The sequence below is a fragment of the Oncorhynchus kisutch genome, linkage group LG18, assembly GCF_002021735.2.
Source record: "Oncorhynchus kisutch isolate 150728-3 linkage group LG18, Okis_V2, whole genome shotgun sequence".
NCBI lineage: Eukaryota > Metazoa > Chordata > Actinopteri > Salmoniformes > Salmonidae > Oncorhynchus > Oncorhynchus kisutch.
Genome location: NC_034191.2, coordinates 68221871 through 68244362, shown reverse-complemented (window position 1 = coordinate 68244362; position 22492 = coordinate 68221871). Strand labels below are relative to the sequence as shown.

At 44.9% G+C, this 22492-nt stretch overlaps 1 protein-coding gene across 3 annotated transcripts; it reads left to right on the top strand.

Moving 5' to 3' along the window:
• The first annotated feature begins 247 nt into the window (after positions 1-247).
• Positions 248-22492, top strand: LOC109909568 (vasoactive intestinal polypeptide receptor 2-like). 3 transcript variants are annotated; one of them, XM_031796585.1, is made up of 6 exons: positions 248-922; positions 9882-9984; positions 10451-10513; positions 11043-11137; positions 21462-21559; positions 22031-22492. In XM_031796585.1, the coding sequence occupies exons 1-6, from the start codon at positions 869-871 to the stop codon at positions 22341-22343; spliced, it is 726 nt and encodes a 241-aa protein (XP_031652445.1). In that variant the 5' UTR covers positions 248-868; the 3' UTR covers positions 22344-22492. The 3 variants fall into 3 exon arrangements, with proteins under 3 accessions (XP_031652445.1, XP_031652444.1, XP_031652443.1); XM_031796584.1 differs by having other exon boundaries at positions 10406-10513; positions 22031-22488; XM_031796583.1 differs by having other exon boundaries at positions 292-922; positions 9886-9984; positions 10406-10513; positions 22031-22491.

Genomic DNA, 22492 nt, shown 5'->3' with positions numbered 1-22492 from the left:
TAGACAACTGATTATCTTTGCCGTCCAGACAGAAATGATTGGAGACTAGGAGTCTAGGGAGTAGGCTACTAGGCCTAATCTCTGTCCTTAACCAGAACCACAGTTGTAGTACACTGAACAGAAACTACAACACACCTTCTCTTTTTGAAGAAGATAAACTAACCATCCAGGGACTTAATGTGACAGAAGTGGTCATGTGATGAGTTACCTTGCCTAAGACTGAATAATTGCCCTTGACCCCAACCCCAGCCTTATACAATGTCTCTCTCTCTCTCTATTTATCGCTCTCCTTTTCTCTCTGTGTGAGAGTGAGTGCTGTTGTTATTGAGCCCACTGACTGCCTCGGTAGCGCGGATCACTCAGGCGCGGGCAGAGGCTGGACGGAGTTGACGGGAACGCGCAGTGCCATAAGTTAACGGGAAAGAGATATCTGCTGTCAAACCGACCTCCGCCTCACTTCTGATAGCTGCCCTCGGAGCTTTCTGTGGCTCCGACTGACTCCCCACCTTTCCAGCATTCTCTTTCTTTTTCATAGTCTCCTTGTTTTTCTCTCTCTCCCTCTTTCTCTCCATACCATAACAGCTTTCGGTACGATTTTAACGGACACCTCGTGGAACGTTTTTTTTGTTGCGTTTACAAGCTGTGATTTTTTTCTTCACCAACACCAATTGACTGATGATGACCATTATTAATGTGTACTTTTTTCGGTGTCTGATGACTTATTGATTTTTCGGGGTTAAATATTATGCGGGCTCTGCCCTCGAGCTGCGCCCTGTGAGGGACCCCATGAGTTCCGCTAAGTGTGACAAGACCCCACGGTGCGCTTGGACATTTCGGAGTACTACTTGCTCGTGCGCGGCCTGCAACCATGGAACGGTCACGGGTCGGTCTGCTGTTCCTCGCACTCTGCCTTTTACGTGTGGTGAGTAGATGTCACCTATAGGTAGGTTCTGTGGCGATTTTAGCATGTAAATCTTGGTGGGATAAAACAAAAAATACTATGCATAACAGCAAAGCCACTGCACAATACTAAACAATACAGTAATTGCACTATAACGGTGACAAACGGTGTCCACAAACTGTTAGGGCCGACATAAAGCTGTCCCAACCGCAGAGCTTTCTTTTCAGCACCATGGAGTGAATCCTTACCATTGCTACACCTGGCTGTCAGCGGAGCCTTGTCTGGCAGATAAATATTTAATTCAGCCTCATTTACTGTCATTTAATAAACATAGTTGATATGGCTGACTTGCTTAAACAAATGTGGTTTCTACTGACAATTGAAATGTACAAACTATGGCATTAGGGGATCACAGCGGATAAATCCATAATCCATAATTTCGATGAAAATATGGATTATCAAATCCATAATTTCTCAAATCCATAATCAAATTATCAAATCGATAATTTCGATGAAGACATTAATGAGCAAGCTAGGATGGACATAGTCAATTTAACTATTTGTTTAGCACTTTTGAAATATACAGTGACAGAATTCAGAACATGGGCCGTTCTTACAGTGTTCTACCTGTACAACAAGTCAGAACCGTAGGACAAATAAAGGGGGCATATAAGCAGACAATCAAAGCTCTTACAATTACAATATTCAATCATTACATTTCTCTAAAACAGGCTAATGGCTACATGTACATCACCAAGTTATCACCAAGTCACCAAGTCAGAACAGTAGGCTAAGTTATGATGGGGAAAGGGACCACATTATTAGGGTGTTGTGTAGTAAGCTACTAACAGCTTATTACACAACAAACACTTAGTACTACTTTCTTAGCTACAGTATACATAACTCCCTGGCATATTACATCATTTATGCAGCAGCAGAATACAATACATTTTTGGACTCACCTTGTTGTGCTGTGCTCACTTGAACAGGAAGGTGGCGCGGCGGACCTTGTGAGCAAATTTTGGCATCAAAGTCTGGCATTCTCTGGATTTATTGTGCTTTCAAAACAACTCTGGAAAAAACAAGGTTGAATCATGATGTTAGTGATCTTCAGGTCGGAGCTCTAGAAAGAGGCCTGAGTTCCTTATCTGGAATTCCGAGTTGGATGACCGTTCAAAATGTATTTTCCCAGTCGGAGTTCGTTTTTTCCAGAGTTGCCAGTTGTCTTGAACTCTTATATTTCCCAGTTCTGAGTTTCCAGATGTTTTGAATGTGGCAGAAGTCATGTGAATGTTTATCCTTTTAAGCCTGGAAAGAGACCATTAAAGCCAGACTTGGACCACACACCCACTCCACTTAATAGCAGGAAAGTGATTGATTTGCAACGCTTACAGTTAGCCACTGATTCCTTCCAAACCACTCATTGTAGAATTTGCTATTTCCAACTTGTTGTGTAATGTTTATCTCCACTGGCCGATGAGCTCCGATACGTTTAATCTATCATTTTTCTTCATATGACAAGGCTTGAAAAGGATTTACCAGTAGATTGTCGACCTGATTCATGATGATGACTGCTTGTTTAGCTTGCTAGCTAAGATCTTGAAAGTATGATGTTGACATGATCAATCCAAGGTAGATAAAACGTGATTTGACGTAATTGTATCTGTGGCCAATGACCTTGAGCCTTTTGGATGGGCACTTCTAATGTAAGTCGATGGCAGCACCCAAGGGGCTTGAATTTTCGAGCGGTGATGTAGTGTCCTCATGAGTGACAGAACACTGAGCCAAACACTGCGCAACTAGAGAACATTACCAACTCCTATGATCCAAATTTTCCGCTGGCTGCCCAACCACCACAGAAAGCACTGAGCTAGGCTGAAACATGCATTTTGGAGCTGCCTTACTCAAGAAAACAAAAAAAGAGACCATGTTTGTATGCGGCTTTATTAACTCAATTATATATATTTTTTTTTTACATTGTTTGCAAACTGATATGTGACATGTATTCATGCTAAAATAATGTGCAGAACAGATGGGCCTCAAAACAGGTGTAACGGTTCTCTTGATGTGAAGTAGAGTCGGACCAAAATGCAGCGTGTAGATTGCGATCCATGTTTAATAAACAAACGTAAAACACGAATCAATAACAAACACTACAAAACAAAGAACGTAATGAACGTAACGAAAACCGAACAGCCTATACTTGTGTAAACTAACACAGGAACAAGGACACTAAGGACAATCACCCACGACACACTCAAAGAATATGGCTGCCTAATTATGGTTCCCAATCAGAGACAACGATAAACACCTGCCTCTGATTGAGAACCACTTCAGACAGCCATAGACTTAACTAGAACACCCCACTAAGCTACAATCCCAATACATACACACCACATACAAAAACCCATGCCACACCCTGGCCTGACCAAATAAATGAAGATAAACAAAATACTTTGACCAGGGCGTGACAGAACCCCCCCCCCCCTAAGGTATGGACTCCCGAACGCACCTCAAAACAATAGGGAGGGTCCGGGTGGGCGTCTGTCCATGGTGGCGGCTCCGGCGCGGGACGTGGACCCCACTCAATCAATGTCTTAGTCCCCTCTCCTCGCGTCCCTGGATAGTCCACCCTCGCCGCCGACCATGGCCTAGTAGTCCTCACCCAGAACCCCACTGGACTGAGGAGCAGATCGGGACTGAGGGGCAACTCGGGACTGAGGCAGCTCGGGACTGAGGGGAAGCTCGGGAGTGAGAGAAAGCTCGGGAGTGAGAGAAAGCTCAGGAGTGAGAGAAAGCTCAGGAGTGAGAGAAAGCTCAGCAGGTTGATGGATCTACCAGATCCTGGCTGGCTGGTGGTTTCGGCAGATCCTGGCTGACTGGCGGATCCTGGCTGACTGGCGGATCCTGGCTGACGGGCGGATCCTGGCTGACTGGCGGATCTGGCGGATCCTGGCTGACTGGCGGATCCTGGCCGACTGGCGGATCTTGGCCGACTGGCGGATCCTGGCCGACTGGCAGATCCTGGCCGACTGGCAGTTCTGGCAGATCCCGGCTGACTGGCGGATCTGGAAGTGTCTGGTTGACTGGCGGATCTGGAAGAGTCTGGTTGACTGGCGGATCTGGAAGAGTCTGGTTGACTGGCAGATCTGGAAGAGTCTGGTTGACTGGCGGATCTGGAAGAGTCTGGTTGACTGGCGGATCTGGAAGAGTCTTGTTGACTGGCGGATCTGGAAGAGTCTGGCTGACTGGCAGATCTGGAAGAGTCTGGCTGACTGGCAGATCTGGAAGAGTCTGGCTGACTGGCGGATCCTGGCAGACTGACGGATCTGGCTGCTCCACGCTGACTGGCGGCTCTGCCTGCTCCACGCTGACTGGCGGCTCTGGCTGCTCCATATAGGCTGACAGCTCTGGCGGCTCCTTGCAGACTGGCAGCTCCTTACAGACTGGCAGCTCCTTGCAGACTGGCAGCTCCTTGCAGACTGACAACTCCCTGCAGACTGGCAGCTCCTTACAGACTGGCAGCTCCTTACAGACTGGCAGCTCCTTACAGACTGGCAGCTCCTTGCAGACTGACAGCTCCTTGCAGACTGGCAGCTCCATGCAGACTGGCAGCTCCTTGCAGACTGGCAGCTCCTTGCAGACTGGCAGCTCCTTGCAGACTGGCAGCTCTGGCTGCTCCATGAAGACTGACAGCTCTGGCTGCTCCATATAGGCTGGCAGCTCTGGCTGCTTCATGCAGACTGATAGCTCTGGCTGCTCCATGCAGACTGGCAGCTCTGGCTGCTTCATGCAGGCTGACATCTCTGGCTGCTCCATGCAGGCTGGCAGCTCTGGCTGCTTCATGCAGACTGACATCTCTGGCTGCTTCATGCAGACTGACAGCTCTGGCTGCTCCATGCAGGCTGGCAGCTCTGGCTGCTCCATGCAGGCTGGCAGCTCTGGCTGCTCCATGCAGGCTGGCAGCTCTGGCTGCGCTGAACAGGCGGGAGACTCCGGCAGCGCAGGAGATGAGGAAAGCTCTGACAGCGCTGGAGAGGCGAGGCGCACTGTAGGCCTGATGCGTGGTGCTGGCACTGGTGGTACTGGACCGAGAACACTCACTGTAGGCCTGATGCGTGGTGCTGGCACTGGTGGTACTGGACCGAGAACACTCACTGTAGGCCTGATGCGTGGTGCTGGTACTGGTGGTACTGGACCGAGAACACGCACAGGAAGCCTGGTGCGGGGAGCTGCCACCGGAGGGCTGGTGTGTGAAGGTGGTACTGGATAGACCGGACCGTGCAGGAGCTCTTGAGCACCGAGCCAGGTAAGGTTGGGCAGGCTCGGTGCTCAAGAGCTCCTGCACGGTCCGGTCTATCCAGTACCACCTTCACACACCAGCCCTCCAGTGGCAACCCATGCCACACCCTGGCCTGACCAAATAAATGAAGATAAACAAAATACTTCGACCAGGGCGTGACAACAGGTTTGTAAACAATGGCAGGTCACCACTGGCTGGGTGCACTGTAGAAAGTAATTGCCCAACTCATTAAACCAATTGAATAAGGGTTACTCAAACATCTCCAACTGCCTGTAGAACTCAAATCATATATGTGGTACTCACTCAGATGTAAAGCGGATGTTCTTATAACTTAATGTTTTTGAGTATTGTTAACAAAATATTAGGTTATTGAGTAAATATATCTTTGTTTATCTGCTGTGCTAATCTAACGTTATTGACTTTTTACAATGACTTTTTACACTTATTAAATAAGTTGTTCTTACTTTAGTCTAGTATGTTATACATCTTTATTTAAAATAATAAAGTCGTAGTCAGACACATTGATATTTGTGTGAAAAAACACTTGATTGATCTATGTTGTGCTTATTCAGTCGTTTCCAAGTTTCCTTTTATCCCTCAGAAATGTTAAGACTTTGTCAAGCAACTAGTAACTGACAACAACAAAAAAGTATTGAGAGCTACTGTAAATGCTGTGATAATATGGAGGAATGAAAAATGATCTCTCCTTTGTAAAAGCCTATCAGTGGTGGACAGCTAAGCTGACAATGTGGACGAAATGGTAAACGTTGTGACATCTGACATACAGGTAGATTGATGTACTCTGAAAAATATAGAGCCACTATAACTGAAAAGAAACAAGAATGTAAATGCATATTTAGTTTCCAGTCTTTATATGTTTTTATACCAAGTCGAGATTCTCATGAGTCAGATGCAATTGGAAGTGAGTTGATTGCCCATAGCGTTCTTTCATGGTATGCTAGAGGGCCTTCAGAAAGCATTCATACCTTAGGACTTATTCCACATTGTGTTGTGTTACAGCCTGAATTCAAAATGGATTCAAAATAATAGTAATAATCGCCCATTTGCAGTTGAAGTCGGAAGTTTACATACACTTATGTCGGAGTCATTAAAACTCGTTTTTCAACAACTCCACAAATGTATTTTTAACAAACTTAAGTTTGACCCAAGTTAAACAATTTAAAGGCAATGCTACCAAATACTAATTGAGTGTATGTAAACTTCTGACCCACTGGGAATTTGATGAAAGAAATAAAAGCTGAAATAAATCATTCTCTCTACTATTATTCTGACATTTCACATCCTTAAAATAAAGTGGTGATCCTAACTGACCTAAGACAGGGAATTGTTACTTGGATTAAATGTCAGGAATTGTGAAAAACTGAGTTTAAATGTATTTGGCTAAGGTGTATGTAAACTTCTGACTTCATCTGTACACACAATACCCCATAATGACATGGTGAAAATCTTTGCAAATTTATTGAAATCTTTGCAAATTTATTGAACATGAAATACATATATCTAATTTACGTAAGTATTCACACCCCTGAGTCGATACTTTGTAGAAGGAACTTTGGCAGCGATTACGACTGTGAGTCTTTCTGGGTAAGTGTCTAAGACCTTTCCACACCTGGATTGTGCAACATTTGCCCATTATTCTTTTATTCTTCTGAGGAACATTCACTGTCATCTTGGTAAGAAACTCAAGTGTATATTTGGTCTTGTGTTTAAGGTTATGGTCCTGCTGAAAGGTGAATTCATCTCCCAGTGTCTGGTGGAAGGCAGACTGAACCAGGTTTTCCTCTAGTATTTTGCCTGTGCTCCATTCTATTTTTTATCCTGAAAAACTCCCCAGTCCTTAACGATTACAAGCATATGCACCTACCACTATGGAGAGTGGTACTCAGTAATGTGTTGTATTGGATATGTCTCAAACATAACACTTTGTATTCAGGACAAAAAGTGAATTGCTTGACACATTTTTGCGGGGTTTTCTTTAGTGCCTTGTTACAAACAGGATGCATGTTTTGGATTATTTTTATTCTGTACAAGCTTCCTTCTTTTCACTTTGTTAATTAGTTTGCTTTTGTGGAGTAAATACAATGTAGTTGATCCATCCTCAGTTTTCTCCTATCAAAGACAAACTCTGTAACTGTTTTAAAGTCACCATTGGCCTCGTGGTGAAATCCCTAAGTGGTTTCCTTCCTCTCCGGCAGTTAAGAAGGACACCTGTATCTTTGTAGTGACTGGGTGTTTTGATACACCATCCTAAGCGTAATTAATACCTTCACCATGCTCAAAGGGATATTCAATGTATGCTTTTTTTTACCCATCTCCCAATAGGTGCCCATTGGAAATCCTCCCTGGTCTTTGTGGTTGAATCTGTGTTTCACTGCTCAACTGAGGGACCTTACAGATAATTGTATGTGTGGGGTACAGAGATGAAGTAGTCATAAAAAAATCATGTTAAACACTATTATTGCACACAGTGTGTCAATTCAACTTATTATGTGACTTGTTAAGCACATTTTTACTTCTGTACTTATTTAGGCCATAACAAAGGAGTTGAATACTTTTTGACGAAAGACAATTCAGTTTTTCATTTTGATTAATTTATAAAAATGTAGAAAAACATAATTCTACTTTGACGTTATGGGATAAACTCAAATGAATCTATTTTAAAGTCAATACAACAAAATATGTAAAAGTCAAGGGGTGTGAATATTATCTGAAGGCACAGTAAACATGGCACCGGCGCCCGTATCGCCCATATTGGTGGCCATTTTAGGTCGTACCGGTATGTCAGATTAGCTTAATCGGCAAGTTATCAGCATCGGAGCACCACAGAAACTTTGAATGAATAACAGACACATGTTCATAACAAGTGGCTAAGGATGAAATGTATCAAAATATCTATTCAAAACATGAAAAAAATACAAAATATTGACTATAAATGTGTGAAAATTTTAAAATATATGCTTGTTTTGGGGAATTTAAACCATTTACTTGTGTTACAAAAGATTATTAAAATTTTAAATGTTACTGCTTGACAGAGGGTGTCTTTGCAATCATTATCAATTTGTTGTAAAAAATTATCCCAATTGAGACTTTTAAGCTAAAAATGTGTTGGTTAATCCCATTGTTACTTCATTTGATCCAGTGTGGGTTCTCTTCAGACAGACAACTCTTCCAACAAATCACGAGGCAAACATGCCAGAACATCGCGATTAAAAACCAAAGTTTGCAGGCAAAACCTTTGCAGTGGTTCTTGTGAAAGTAGTTGAAGCAAACTAGCCACTTGCGAAATGCGCTCATTTAAAAGTAACCTCTGTGATCTCAATCTTGCTAGCTACTATTTTGTTCAAGTGAATAAGGTAATGACTTAGTTCCTCTATACCAAACTGAATTTCTATTACATACAGACGTGTTCAACCAGAATATTTGAAAATTGTGGGAGGCAACCTGGATGTCTAGAGAGACTACAATCCATCTGTCTCTCTCTCGCTTTGTCTGTCTGTCTGTCTGTCTGTCTGTCTGTCTGTCTGTCTGTCTGTCTGTCTGTCTGTCTGTCTGTCTGTCTGTCTGTCTGTCTGTCTGTCTGTCTGTCTGTCTGTCTGTCTGTCTGTCTGTCTGTCTGTCTGTCTGTCTGTCTGTCTGCCTGTCTGTCTGTCTGTCTGTCTGTCTGTCTGTCTGTCTGTCTGTCTGTCTGTCTGTCTGTATTTCTCTCTCTCTCTGTTTCTCTCCATTCTCTCTCTCTTGGAAACCCGCACAGTGTCAGGATATTGAGAATTTGAATTTTGTGTGCAATAAATAAATGACATATTATAGGATGTTACATGTTTCCATTGGTAGTGGTGAGATAACGTGTGATTGGTTGAGACAGTAACGGGGAACTGTGTGATTGGTTGAGACAGTAATGAGGTTGTGGGTTATTGGTTGTTTGTGTTCTGGTGACAGTAGAGTTGATAAATCAGCTCAAAAGGAACAGAGATGCCAAGAGGATGCGGCCGGTGCAGGGGAAGGAGTGGCAAGGAGGGAAAGGTGTAATCACAATGATAGTCCTGAACTGTGGCAGAGCGAAGTATTAATTCACAATATAAACTTCATAGATCACCCAGCTTAACTACTCACACCTACGGATGCACACATATATACATGCACACACAATACAGGCATATGAACCCCACACACAGTTTATGTTTGTCTGTAAGTGAATATCCTAAAGCCTGCAAGTGAGAAGACATACCTAGCACAGGGATGGCTGTGTGAGTGCCTGTCTGTCTGTGTGTTTGTGTTAAGTGGAGGGGGTTGTTCTTGGTTTGTTTGTTTGGATGTTCCTGTTGCCTGTGGTCACGATAAGTACCCAATGCCTTTAACCCTCTCCACACAGTGAGCTCTGTCCAAAGGAATGCAAGAATCTCTCTCTCTCCCCATCTCTTTTCCATCTCTCTTTACACTCCCCCTCTCTCTTTCCACCCTTATTTATTTCTCCCTCTCCCACAGTTTCTCATGTAGTTCAATATTCGAAATGGTACAGCCAATATGTCTGCCTAAATAGATGAGTGAAGGAGACAAGGAGAAGAAGAGAGAAGACGAGGAGAGAAGACGAGGAGTGGAGGCAGTTACGTTAAGTTGAGACACATCCATTGACTGTCTTTCTACTCCCTCTCTGTCTAGAAAGTCAGCGGGAGAAATCCCACGTGTCACTTCCTCTGGGAACTGCAGAGGGCAGAGCTAGTATGTCACTATGAGCTGAAGAAACAATCCATGGAGCCTGCAGGTAGACACATTCTCACACTAAATGTTGTCCCATAGGCCACCACAGCCTACACACACACACACACACACACACACACACACACACACACACACACACACACACACACACACACACACACACACACATACAGGTTTGACATGCATGAGTGGTTGTGTGTGTGTACATTTTCTTATGACCTGTTTGTACGGGTTTACACCAAGCGTAGCTGTAGTGAAAGTGGACAGAATCGTATCTGTTGGTACACAGGGTCCCCTAACGCCTGTGACCTGTGTCTGCTTTCCCACGGGTTGTGTGTGTGTGTGTGTGTGTGTGTGTGTGTGTGTGTGTGTGTGTGTGTGTGTGTGTGTGTGTGTGTGTGTGTGTGTGTGTGTGTGTGTGTGTGTGTGTGTGTGTGTGTGTGTGTGTGTGTGTGTGCGTGTAGGCTGTGGTGGCCTATGGGACAACATTTCGTGTTGGGCCCCAGCAGCAGTAGGGGAGGTGGTGACTCTCTCCTGCCCCCCTGCTCTCATACACCTCTTCGGACGACAAGGTAAACACAAATCTATTCCTCCATCCCACTGTACCTCAATCATTCCATCAACCATACTGTACATCCTGTCAGGATAACAATTCTAGTTGCAAATTAAATGTATTAGTGGCCTCTCGATGACCCCACTCTGAGGTTAGGGGTCACCATAAAGCAGGATTAAGCACCCTGAGAGACCTTCTCCTGAGGCTTAGGCCGGTGTCTGTAACCCAGCTAAAGGTCTGTCCAGAAGATAGAATCATCTACAGGTTACTCTGAGCCACAGTTGTCATGGCCTGGGCCTGGCACTGAGGAAACCAACAGATAAGGAAAGCATATAACGAGTGGTTTGTTCTTCACTCGGCAGTAGATTGCTGCGAGACTACCTGGAGGACTGTGTCTGTCTCCCGTTGCACCTGTCTGTATGTCTATCTGTCTATTAAACATTTTAAAATATAGTATGTGTTGGCCTTATCTTTGCATTTTCACACCTTGGACAAATTCACGATTCCTGACAATCCCTCCTTCTATTCCTGTATGTTCTCTCTTTTAGGCAACATCAGTAGGAACTGTACAGAGGCTGGCTGGTCTGACGTCTACCCCAGCCTCAGCACTGTCTGCTGGTCCAGCGACAACAAACCCAACATGGTAGGATTAACCACGGCAACATGGCAGAGAAACCTTAACTACTGAACCAAAATGAAGAAACAGACTCCATTCACTACTAAATCACTATACAGTCAGACACTGCACTGAGCTGGAACAGGTTGTTCAAGCAGTTGTGACTCAAATGGAAACTTCTCTTTTGTCTGCTTGATGATAGTGGGTTATAAGGTCAGGGAGCCCAGGGAAATTACATTTTGATCCCTCCAAACATTTCACAATGTTTGTCATACCCTACCTCTGAGTGTGTGTGTACTCCCTGTGGGCCTGAGGCGTCCTGTACGACGAGAGTAGAGAGTCATAGAGCTTACGTGGCCTGGCTAGGTTATTGCAGGGATATAGGAGACTGCATTCCAGTGCTCAAAGGTCATATTGGGCCTTAATCAGCAGTTGTTCCCAGCCTTGTTTCTTTAATGGCATGTTCTTAGCCTGGTTAACAAACAGGCTAACTGCAATGTAACAACCAGGTTATAGAGAATATCTGGAACTGGTATCTGGTATCTCTCTCTCTTTCACTCTGTCCTCCTCGGTGATTCCATATGGTTGATCTTTGGTGGTATGACAGCCTCTGTGGTTGAGTTAGTCCAGACCCTCCCAGGTGTTCCATTGAGATTCCACAGTCAGAGGAGAGGATTCTATCTGGAAGAGGAAGGGATGAAGGGGTTCCATGCCTTACAACTGTCGAGAGGAGTCTGGACTTTCTCCCCAAATAGGGTCAAGGTCAGGGGTCAGAGGTGAAAGGTTAAAGTTAGGGTTTATTGTTTGGGATTAGAGACAAAGCACAATATTAAGGTTTGAACAGTTTTATGTTTGAATGTTGATACACGTGTCAATTGTGTGTGTGTGGTATGTGTTTGAGTGTGTGCGTGTGTGTTTGTAAGTGTGTGAACACATGTGTGTGTCCCAGACGGTGTCTCGCGAAATAAGCTCTCACAGTTTCACTGCAGAATCCGATGTTTTGTCCATAAATGTACATTTTGGAGGTTAGGGGAGACCAGGGTTGGTTGTCACATGTTTACTCTTGTGTATATTTCTCAGCACCAGGATTTCTTACAAGACTCTTTTCAACATGAATAGAAAGACCAAGGTTCTGGGTTGAAATAGGGCTAATTTGTATACTCACATCTTCAAATCAAATCAAGTTTATTTGTCACGTGCGCCGAGTACAACAGGTAGACCTTACAGTGAAATGCTTACTTACAGGCTCTAACCAATAGTGCAAAAAAAGGAACTGGGTGAAAATAGGTAAGTAAAGAAATAAAACAACAATAAAAAGACGAAAATAGCAGTAGGGAGGCTATATACAGACACCGGTTAGTCAGAGTGATTGAGGTAGTATGTACATTCGTGGCCAAAAGTTTTGAGAATGACACAAATATAAATTTTCACAAAGTCATCTGCCTCAGTTTGTATGATGCCAATTTGCATATACTCCAGAATGCTATGAAGAGTGATCAGATGAATTGCAATTAATTGCAAAGTCCCTCTTTGCCATGCAAATTAACTGACCCCCAAAACAACATTGCCACAAAAGGACCAGCTGACATCCTGTCAGTGATTCTCTCATTAACACAGGTGTGAGTGTTGACGAGGACAAGGATGGAGATCACTCTGTCATGCTGATTGAGTTCGAATAACTGACTGGAAGCTTCAAAAGGAGGGCGGTGCTTGGAATCATTGTTCTTCCTCTGTCAACCATGGTTACCTGGAAGGAAACACGTGCCGTCATCATTGCTTTGCACAAAAAGGGTTTCACAGGCAAGGATATTGCTGCCAGTAAGCTGGCACCTAAATCAACCATTTATCGGATCATCAAGAACTTCAAGGAGAGCGGTTCAATTGTTGTGAAGAAGGCTTCAGGGCGCCCAAGAAAGTCCGGCAAGCACCAGGACCGTGTCCTAAAGTTGATTCAGCTGCGGGATCAGGGCACCACCAGTACAGAGCTTGCTCAGGAATGGCAGCAGGCAGGTGTGAGTGCATCTGCACGCACAGTGAGGCGAAGACTTTTGGAGGATGGCCTGGTGTCAAGAAGGGCAGCAAAGAAGCCACTTCTCTCCAGGAAAAACATCAGGGACAGACTGATATTCCTCAAAAGGTTCAGGGATTGGACTACTGAGGACTGGGGTAAAGTCATTTTCTCTGATGAATCCCCTTTCCAATTGTTTGGGGCTTCCGGAAAAAATCTTGTCCGGAGAAGATAAGGTGAGCGCTACCATCAGTCCTGTGTCATGCCAACAGTAAAGCATCCTGAGACTATTCATGTGTTGGGTTGCTTCTCAGCAAAGGGAGTGGGCTCACTCACAATTTTGCCTAAGAACACAGTCATGAATAAAGAATGGTACCAACACATCCTCCGAGAGCAACATCTCCCAACCTTCCAGGAACAGTTTGGTGACGAACAAAATTCAAAATCAAATCAAATCAAATGTATTTGTCACATACACATGGTTAGCAGATGTTAATGCGAGTGTAGAGAAATGCTTGTGCTTCTAGTTCCGACAATGCAGTAATAACCAACGAGTAATCTAACCTAACAATTCCAAAACTACTACCTTATACACACAAGTGTAAAGAGATAAAGAATATGTACATAAATATATATGAATGAGTGATGGTACAGAACAGCATAGGCAAGATGCAGTAGATGGTATCGAGTACAGTATATACATATGAGATGAGTAATGTAGGCTATGTAAACAAAGTGGCATAGTTTAAAGTGGCTAGTGATACATGTATTACATAAAGATGCAGTAGATGATATAGAGTACCCTATATACATATGAGATGACTAATGTAGGGTATGTAAACATTATATTAAGTAGCATTGTTTAAAGTGGCTAGTGATATATTTTACATCAATGCCTTTTCCAGCATGATGGAGCACGTTGCCATAAGGCAAAAGTGATAACTAAGTGGCTCGTGGAACAAAACATCGATATTTTGGGTCCATGGCCAGTAAACTCCCCAGACCTTAATCCCATTGAGAACTTGTGGTCAATCCTCAAGAGGCGGGTGGACAAACAAAAACCCACAAATTCTGACAAACTCCAAGCATTGATTATGCAAGAATGGGCTGCCATCAGTCAGGATGACAGGATGTAGCCAGTATAAAATGACTGGTTTTGTACAACAGACCAGCGCTCTCGTGAATAAACCTTATTGACTATTTTAGCTGGGCCTCCATCTGTTTCATTTCAATCAGTATCTTACAAATCCTGATTAGCACACTGAGTAGTTTAATTGAATTGGTTTATGAACATCGAGAACATAATTCTTATGACACCTCCCTATAGGCTGCCTCGTTGTTGTCGGTGATCAGGCCTAACACTGTTGTGTCATTGGCAAACTTAATGATGGTGTTGGAGTCATGCTTGGCCATGCAGTCATGGGTGAACAGGGAGTACAGGAGGGGACTGAGCATGCACCCCTGGGGAGCTCCAGTGTTGAGGATCAGCGTGAAAGATGTGTTGCTACCTACCCTCACCACCTGGGGGCGGCCCGTCAGGAAGTCCAGGATCCAGTTGCAGAGGGAGGGTATTCGTCCCAGGATCCTTAGCTTAGTGATGAGCTTTGAGGGTACTATTGTGTTGAATGCTGAGCTGTAGTCAATGAATAGCATTCTCACATAGGTGTTCCTTTTGTCCAGGTGGGAAAGGGCAGTGTGGAGTGCAATAGAGATTGCATCATCTGTGTATCTGTGCTGGCAGTATGCAAATTGGAGTGGGTGTAGGGTTTCTGGGATAATGGTGTTGATGTGAGCCATTACCAGCCTTTCAAAGAACTTCGTGGCTACCGACGTGAGTAGTCATTTAGGCAGGTTACCTTCGTGTTCTTGGGCACAGGGACTATTGTGGTCTGCTTGAAACATGTTGGTATTACAGACTCAATCAGGGACATGTTGAAAATGTCAGTGAAGACACCTGCCAGTTGGTCAGAACATGCCCGGAGCACACGTCCTGGTAATCCGTCTGGGCCTGCAGCCTTGTATATGTTGACCTGTTTAAAGGTCTTACTCACATTGGCTACTAAGAGCGTGATCACACAGTCGTCCGGAACAACTGATGCTCTCATGCATGCCTCAGTGTAGCTTGCCTCGAAGCGAGCATAGAAGTGATTTAGCTCGTCTGGTAGGCTTGTGTCACTGGGCAGCTCGCGGCTGTGCTTCCCTTTGTAGTCTGTAATAGTTTGCAAGCCCTGCCACATAAGCCAAGCATCGGAGACGGTGTAGTATGATTCAATCTTAGCCCTGTATTGACGCTTTGCCTGTTTGATGGTTCGTCGCAGGGCATAGCAGGATTTCTTTTAAGCTTCCAGGTTAGAGTCCCACACCTTGAATGCGACAGCTCTACCCGTTAGCTCAGTGCGAATGTTGCCTGTAATCCATGGCTTCTGGTTGGGGTATGTACGTACAGTCACTGTGGGGACGACGTCCTCGATGCACTTATTGATAAAGCCAGTGACTGATGTGGTGTACTCCTCAATGCCATTGGAAGAATCCCGGAATATGTTCCAGTCTGTGAAAGATGGGGTTGAAAATGCATCATTTTATGCCTTGAGAAAAACCTTTGACATTTTTTGTACATTTGCATGTGTACATGTGTGGGTGTGTGACAGACAAAATGATGTGTGTGAAAGAGAGGCAACAAACCCAGATAGCACAGATACCTCTGCCCAACGGATGTGCACATGATGCATTGAGCAGTTTAGACATGGTTTGCTCATGGCAAGATGTCTCAAAGATGTGTGTAGAATGCCTACATTCTAAATTCTACAGTTCTACATCGTTTAGATGTCGGGCAGGCATCAACATTCTATTCTGATGTCTGCAATGTTTTACCGATATACAAACGTTCTCCACACTACATATTCCCAACACATTTTGATATGTCGGCCAAAGCTGTTTGTGTTTACTTGTAATGGAGGTCTCTATAGCAACAGCATAAAATAGCTTGGAATTTATTATACTGTATACTGGCAGTAACAATGTCCACTAACAATATAGTAATAATGTGTTTGACAGTGACAACTAACCCCACATTAGATATGACATCCATCCCCACCACTTCCTCCAATGCTAATTAAGATTTGTATTTCTGATTGCATTTATTAAGGATCCCCATTAGTTCCTGCCAAGGCAGCAGCTACTCTTCCTGGGGTTTATTATGGATCCCCATTAGTTCCTGCCAAGGCAGCAGCTACTCTACCTGGGGTTTATTAAGGATCCCCATTAGTTCCTGCCAAGGCAGCAGCTACTCTTCCTGGGGTTTATTAAGTATCCCCATTAGTTCCTGCCAATGCAGCAGCTACTCTACCTGGGGTTTATTAAGGATCCCCATTAGTTCCTGCCAAGGCAGCAGCTACTCTACCTGGGGTTTATTAAGGATCCCCATTAGTTCCTGCCAAGGCAGCAGCTACTCTACCTGGGGTTTATTAAGGATCCCCCATTAGTTCCTGCCAAGGCAGCAGCTACTCTACCTGGGGTTTATTAAGGATCCCCATTAGTTCCTGCCAAGGCAGCAGCTACTCTACCTGGGGTTTATTAAGGATCCCCATTAGTTCCTGCCAAGGCAGCAGCTACTCTTCCTGGGGTTTATTATGGATCCCCATTAGTTCCTGCCAAGGCAGCAGCTACTCTACCTGGGGTTTATTAAGGATCCCCATTAATTCCTGCCAAGGCAGCAGCTACTCTACCTGGGGTTTATTAAGGATCCCCATTAGTTCCTGCCAAGGCAGCAGCTACTCTACCTGGGGTTTATTAAGGATCCCCATTAGTTCCTGCCAAGGCAGCAGCTACTCTACCTGGGGTTTATTAAGGATCCCCATTAGTTCCTGCCAAGGCAGCAGCTACTCTTCCTGGGGTTTATTATGGATCCCCATTAGTTCCTGCCAAGGCAGCAGCTACTCTACCTGGGGTTTATTAAGGATCCCCATTCATTCCTGCCAAGGCAGCAGCTACTCTACCTGGGGTTTATTAAGGATCCCCATTAGTTCCTGCCAAGGCAGCAGCTACTCTTCCTGGGGTTTATTATGGATCCCCATTAGTTCCTGCCAAGGCAGCAGCTACTCTACCTGGGGTTTATTAAGGATCCCCATTAGTTCCTGCCAAGGCAGCAGCTACTCTACCTGGGGTTTATTATGGATCCCCATTAGTTCCTGCCAAGGCAGCAGCTACTCTACCTGGGGTTTATTAAGGATCCCCATTAGTTCCTGCCAAGGCAGCAGCTACTCTACCTGGGGTTTATTAAGGATCCCCATTAGTTCCAGCCAATGCAGCAGCTACTCTACCTGGGGTTTATTAAGGATCCCCATTAGTTCCTGCCAAGGCAGCAGCTACTCTACCTGGGGTTTATTAAGGATCCCCATTAGTTCCTGCCAAGGCAGCAGCTACTCTACCTGGGGTTTATTAAGGATCCCCATTAGTTCCTGCCAAGGCAGCAGCTACTCTACCTGGGGTTTATTAAGGATCCCCATTAGTTCCTGCCAAGGCAGCAGCTACTCTACCTGGGGTTTATTAAGGATCCCCATTAGTTCCTGCCAAGGCAGCAGCTACTCTTCCTGGGGTTTATTATGGATCCCCATTAGTTCCTGCCAAGGCAGCAGCTACTCTACCTGGGGTTTATTAAGGATCCCCATTAGTTCCTGCCAAGGCAGCAGCTACTCTACCTGGGGTTTATTATGGATCCCCATTAGTTCCTGCCAAGGCAGCAGCTACTCTACCTGGGGTTTATTAAGGATCCCCATTAGTTCCTGCCAAGGCAGCAGCTACTCTACCTGGGGTTTATTATGGATCCCCATTAGTTCCTGCCAAGGCAGCAGCTACTTTACATGGGGTTTATTATGGATCCCCATTAGTTCCTGCCAAGGCAGCAGCTACTCTACCTGGGGTTTATTAAGGATCCCCATTAGTTCCTGCCAAGGCAGCAGCTACTCTACCTGGGGTTTATTAAGGATCCCCATTAGTTCCTGCCAAGGCAGCAGCTACTCTACCTGGGGTTTATTAAGGATCCCCATTAGTTCCTGCCAAGGCAGCAGCTACTCTACCTGGGGTTTATTAAGGATCCCCATTAGTTCCTGCCAAGGCAGCAGCTACTCTTCCTGGGGTTTATTATGGATCCCCATTAGTTCCTGCCAAGGCAGCAGCTACTCTACCTGGGGTTTATTAAGGATCCCCATTAGTTCCTGCCAAGGCAGCAGCTACTCTACCTGGGGTTTATTATGGATCCCCATTAGTTCCTGCCAAGGCAGCAGCTACTCTACCCGGGGTTTATTAAGGATCCCCATTAGTTCCTGCCAAGGCAGCAGCTACTCTACCTGGGGTTTATTAAGGATCCCCATTAGTTCCTGCCAATGCAGCAGCTACTCTACCTGGGGTTTATTAAGGATCCCCATTAGTTCCTGCCAAGGCAGCAGCTACTCTACCTGGGGTTTATTAAGGATCCCCATTAGTTCCTGCCAAGGCAGCAGCTACTCTACCTGGGGTTTATTAAGGATCCCCATTAGTTCCTGCCAAGGCAGCAGCTACTCTACCTGGGGTTTATTAAGGATCCCCATTAGTTCCTGCCAAGGCAGCAGCTACTCTACCTGGGGTTTATTAAGGATCCCCATTAGTTCCTGCCAAGGCAGCAGCTACTCTTCCTGGGGTTTATTATGGATCCCCATTAGTTCCTGCCAAGGCAGCAGCTACTCTACCTGGGGTTTATTAAGGATCCCCATTAGTTCCTGCCAAGGCAGCAGCTACTCTACCTGGGGTTTATTATGGATCCCCATTAGTTCCTGCCAAGGCAGCAGCTACTCTACCTGGGGTTTATTAAGGATCCCCATTAGTTCCTGCCAAGGCAGCAGCTACTCTACCTGGGGTTTATTATGGATCCCCATTAGTTCCTGCCAAGGCAGCAGCTACTCTACATGGGGTTTATTATGGATCCCCATTAGTTCCTGCCAAGGCAGCAGCTACTCTACCTGGGGTTTATTAAGGATCCCCATTAGTTCCTGCCAAGGCAGCAGCTACTCTACCTGGGGTTTATTAAGGATCCCCATTAGTTCCTGCCAAGGCAGCAGCTACTCTACCTGGGGTTTATTAAGGATCCCCATTAGTTCCTGCCAAGGCAGCAGCTACTCTACCTGGGGTTTATTAAGGATCCCCATTAGTTCCTGCCAAGGCAGCAGCTACTCTTCCTGGAGTTTATTATGGATCCCCATTAGTTCCTGCCAAGGCAGCAGCTACTCTACCTGGGGTTTATTAAGGATCCCCATTAGTTCCTGCCAAGGCAGCAGCTACTCTACCTGGGGTTTATTATGGATCCCCATTAGTTCCTGCCAAGGCAGCAGCTACTCTACCTGGGGTTTATTAAGGATCCCCATTAGTCCCCATGCAGTTACATACCGTTTAAAACACTTTACCCAATACTTTTACTGAGTTACCTCAGGGCACTATTCCACTATCACATATTTACAATACAACATCAACTAACCTGTACCCCTGCACACTGACTCGTTACCGGTGCCCCCTTTATATAGCCTCGTTATTGTTATTCTTATTGTATTACTTTTGACTTTAGTCTACATGGTAAATATTTTCTTAACTCTTCCAGAACCACACTATTGGTTAGAGCCTGTAAGTCAGCATTTCACGGTAAAGTCACCTATTGGTTAGAGCCTGTAAGTCAGCATTTCACGGTAAAGTCACCTATTGGTTAGAGCCTGTAAGTCAGCATTTCACTGTAAAGTCACCTATTGGTTAGAGCCTGTAAGTAAGCATTTCACGGTAAAGTCACCTATTGGTTAGAGCCTGTAAGTCAGCATTTCACGGTAAAGTCACCTATTGGTTAGAGCCTGTAAGTAAGCATTTCACAGTAAAGTCACCTATTGGTTAGAGCCTGTAAGTCAGCATTTCACAGTAAAGTCACCTATTGGTTAGAGCTTGTAAGTCAGCATTTCACGGTAAAGTCACCTATTGGTTAGAGCTTGTAAGTCAGCATTTCACGGTAAAGTCACCTATTGGTTAGAGCCTGTAAGTCAGCATTTCACGGTAAAGTCACCTATTGGTTAGAGCCTGTAAGTCAGCATTTCACGGTAAAGTCACCTATTGGTTAGAGCCTGTAAGTCAGCATTTCACGGTAAAGTCACCTATTGGTTAGAGCCTGTAAGTCAGCATTTCACGGTAAAGTCACCTATTGGTTAGAGCCTGTAAGTCAGCATTTCACGGTAAAGTCACCTATTGGTTAGAGCCTGTAAGTCAGCATTTCACGGTAAAGTCACCTATTGGTTAGAGCTTGTAAGTCAGCATTTCACGGTAAAGTCTACACTTGTTCTATTCGGCGCATGTGAGAAATAAAGTTTGATTTGAACGTCTTATCATTTGTAAGTGTGTCTGTGCCTCTTCACAGTCCCTGCTGTTCCATAAGGTGTATTTTTACTGAATGCATCAGTTACTTGATGTGGAATAGAGCAAACCCCAAGCCTACATTTATTTAACTAGGCAAGTAAGTTAAGAGCAAATTCTTATTTACAATGATGGCCTTAACTGCCTTGTTTAGGGGCAGAACGACATATTTTTACCTTGTCAGCTATGGGATTCGATCTAGCAACATTTCGGTTACTAGTCCAACACTCTAACCACTAGGCTACCTGCACCCCTTGATGGTAATAGTGCTCACCGTTGCCCATAGTGGTTGGTTTTGAAATAATATCTCGACATCCTGCTTACCTGGACGGACGTCGAATTTTTGCAACCTGGCTAGGGGAATGTTATTTATCAGGATGAGAGGGTGATGGGGAGGAGAATGGTTGTTTATCAGGATGAGAGGGTGATGGGGAGGAGAATGGTTGTTTATCAGGATGAGAGGGTGATGGGGAGAAGAATGTTGTTTATCAGGATGAGAGGGTGATGGGGAGGAGAATGGTTGTTATCAGGATGAGAGGGTGATGGGGTGGAGAATGGTTGTTTATCAGGATGAGAGGTTGATGGGGTGGAGAATGTTGAAGAGCAGACAGACTAAGATATACACACACACACTAGTTGCAGGTATTTCCCAACCTCTCGTGGTATGACATCTATGAGAGGAAAGGGGTAATTAATGCAGGTTTGAAGCTAAACAGCGCTGGTGCAACCATGGACATTATCTTTTGCATTCCAAACTGGTTGTGAAAGAACACTTGTAGAGACAGACTGTTTTGACATCAGCAAGGCTTTTTATAATGCAGGCAGAATGTATGCCTATGTGTGACAGTGTTTGTGTCTGTGTGTCCTTGATGTAGCTGGTGTGTTGCAATGTGTGTGTGTACATGACTGTATGTGTGTCTCCTCCAGCTGCTGTTCTACTCGGTGGTGAAGACTCTGTACACTCTAGGCCACAGTCTCTCCCTCATCGCTCTCATCACCTCTACACTCATTCTCTGTCTGTTCAGGTAACCAACACACACACACACACACACACACATAGAGACACACACACACACACACACACACATGCTTTGTGAAAGGAGTAGTGTTTTGCTGTTTTTAATACGGGGGTTATCAAGGATCCTTCTGGATGTTTATATTTCCCATAATTCACCTATAGACACCGTTAATAAACATTCTTATCATGACCCCATGTCTCATGTGTGAATGTGTGTGTGAGTGTGTGTGTGTTGTGTGTGTGTGCGTGTGTGTATGCGTGCGTGTGTGTGTGTGTGTGTATGCGTGTGTGTGTGTGTGTGTATGCGTGTGTGTGTGTGTATGTATGTGTGTGTGTGGTGTGTGTGTGTGTGTGTGTGTGTGTGTGTGTGTGTGTGTGTGTGTGTGTGTGTGGTGTGTGTGTGTGTGTGTGTGTGTGTGTGTGTGTGTGTGTGTGTGTGTGTGTGTGTGTGTGTGTGTGTGTGTGTATTTGTGTGTAGGAGGCTCCACTGTACTAGGAACTACATCCATGTGAACCTGTTTGTGTCGTTCATCTTGCGAGCTGTGGCCGTGCTGGTTAAAGACTCTGTAATCTTCTCCCATAATGAAAACACTGACTGTAGCACGCAGCCCTCACTGGTGAGATTCCCACTGTATATTGCAAAATGTATGCCAATGTCTGTCTCCATGTACTGTCTCCAATGTCTGTCTCCAAGGACTGTCTCCAATGTCTGTCTCCAAGGACTGTCTCCAATGTCTGTCTCCAAGGACTGTCTCCAGTGTCTGTCTCCAATGTCTGTCTCCAATGTCTGACTCCAATTACTGTCTCCAATATCTGTCTCCAATGTCTCTCTCCAATGTCTGACTCCAATGACTGTCTCCAGTGTCTGTCTCCAATGTCTGTATCCAATTACTGTCTCCAATGACTGTCTCCAATGACTGTCTCCAATGACTGTCTCCAA

What these genes read in the sequence shown, in the direction of transcription:
- LOC109909568 (XM_031796583.1), top strand. Translation starts at nt 787, where the DNA reads ATGAGTTCCGCTAAGTGTGACAAGACCCCACGGTGCGCTTGGACATTT. An exon ending in CACTCTGCCTTTTACGTGTG is followed by an intron (nt 923 to 9,885) that starts GTGAGTAGATGT and finishes CTGTCTAGAAAG; the next exon opens with TCAGCGGGAGAAATCCCACG. An exon ending in ACACCTCTTCGGACGACAAG is followed by an intron (nt 10,514 to 11,042) that starts GTAAACACAAAT and finishes TCTCTCTTTTAG; the next exon opens with GCAACATCAGTAGGAACTGT.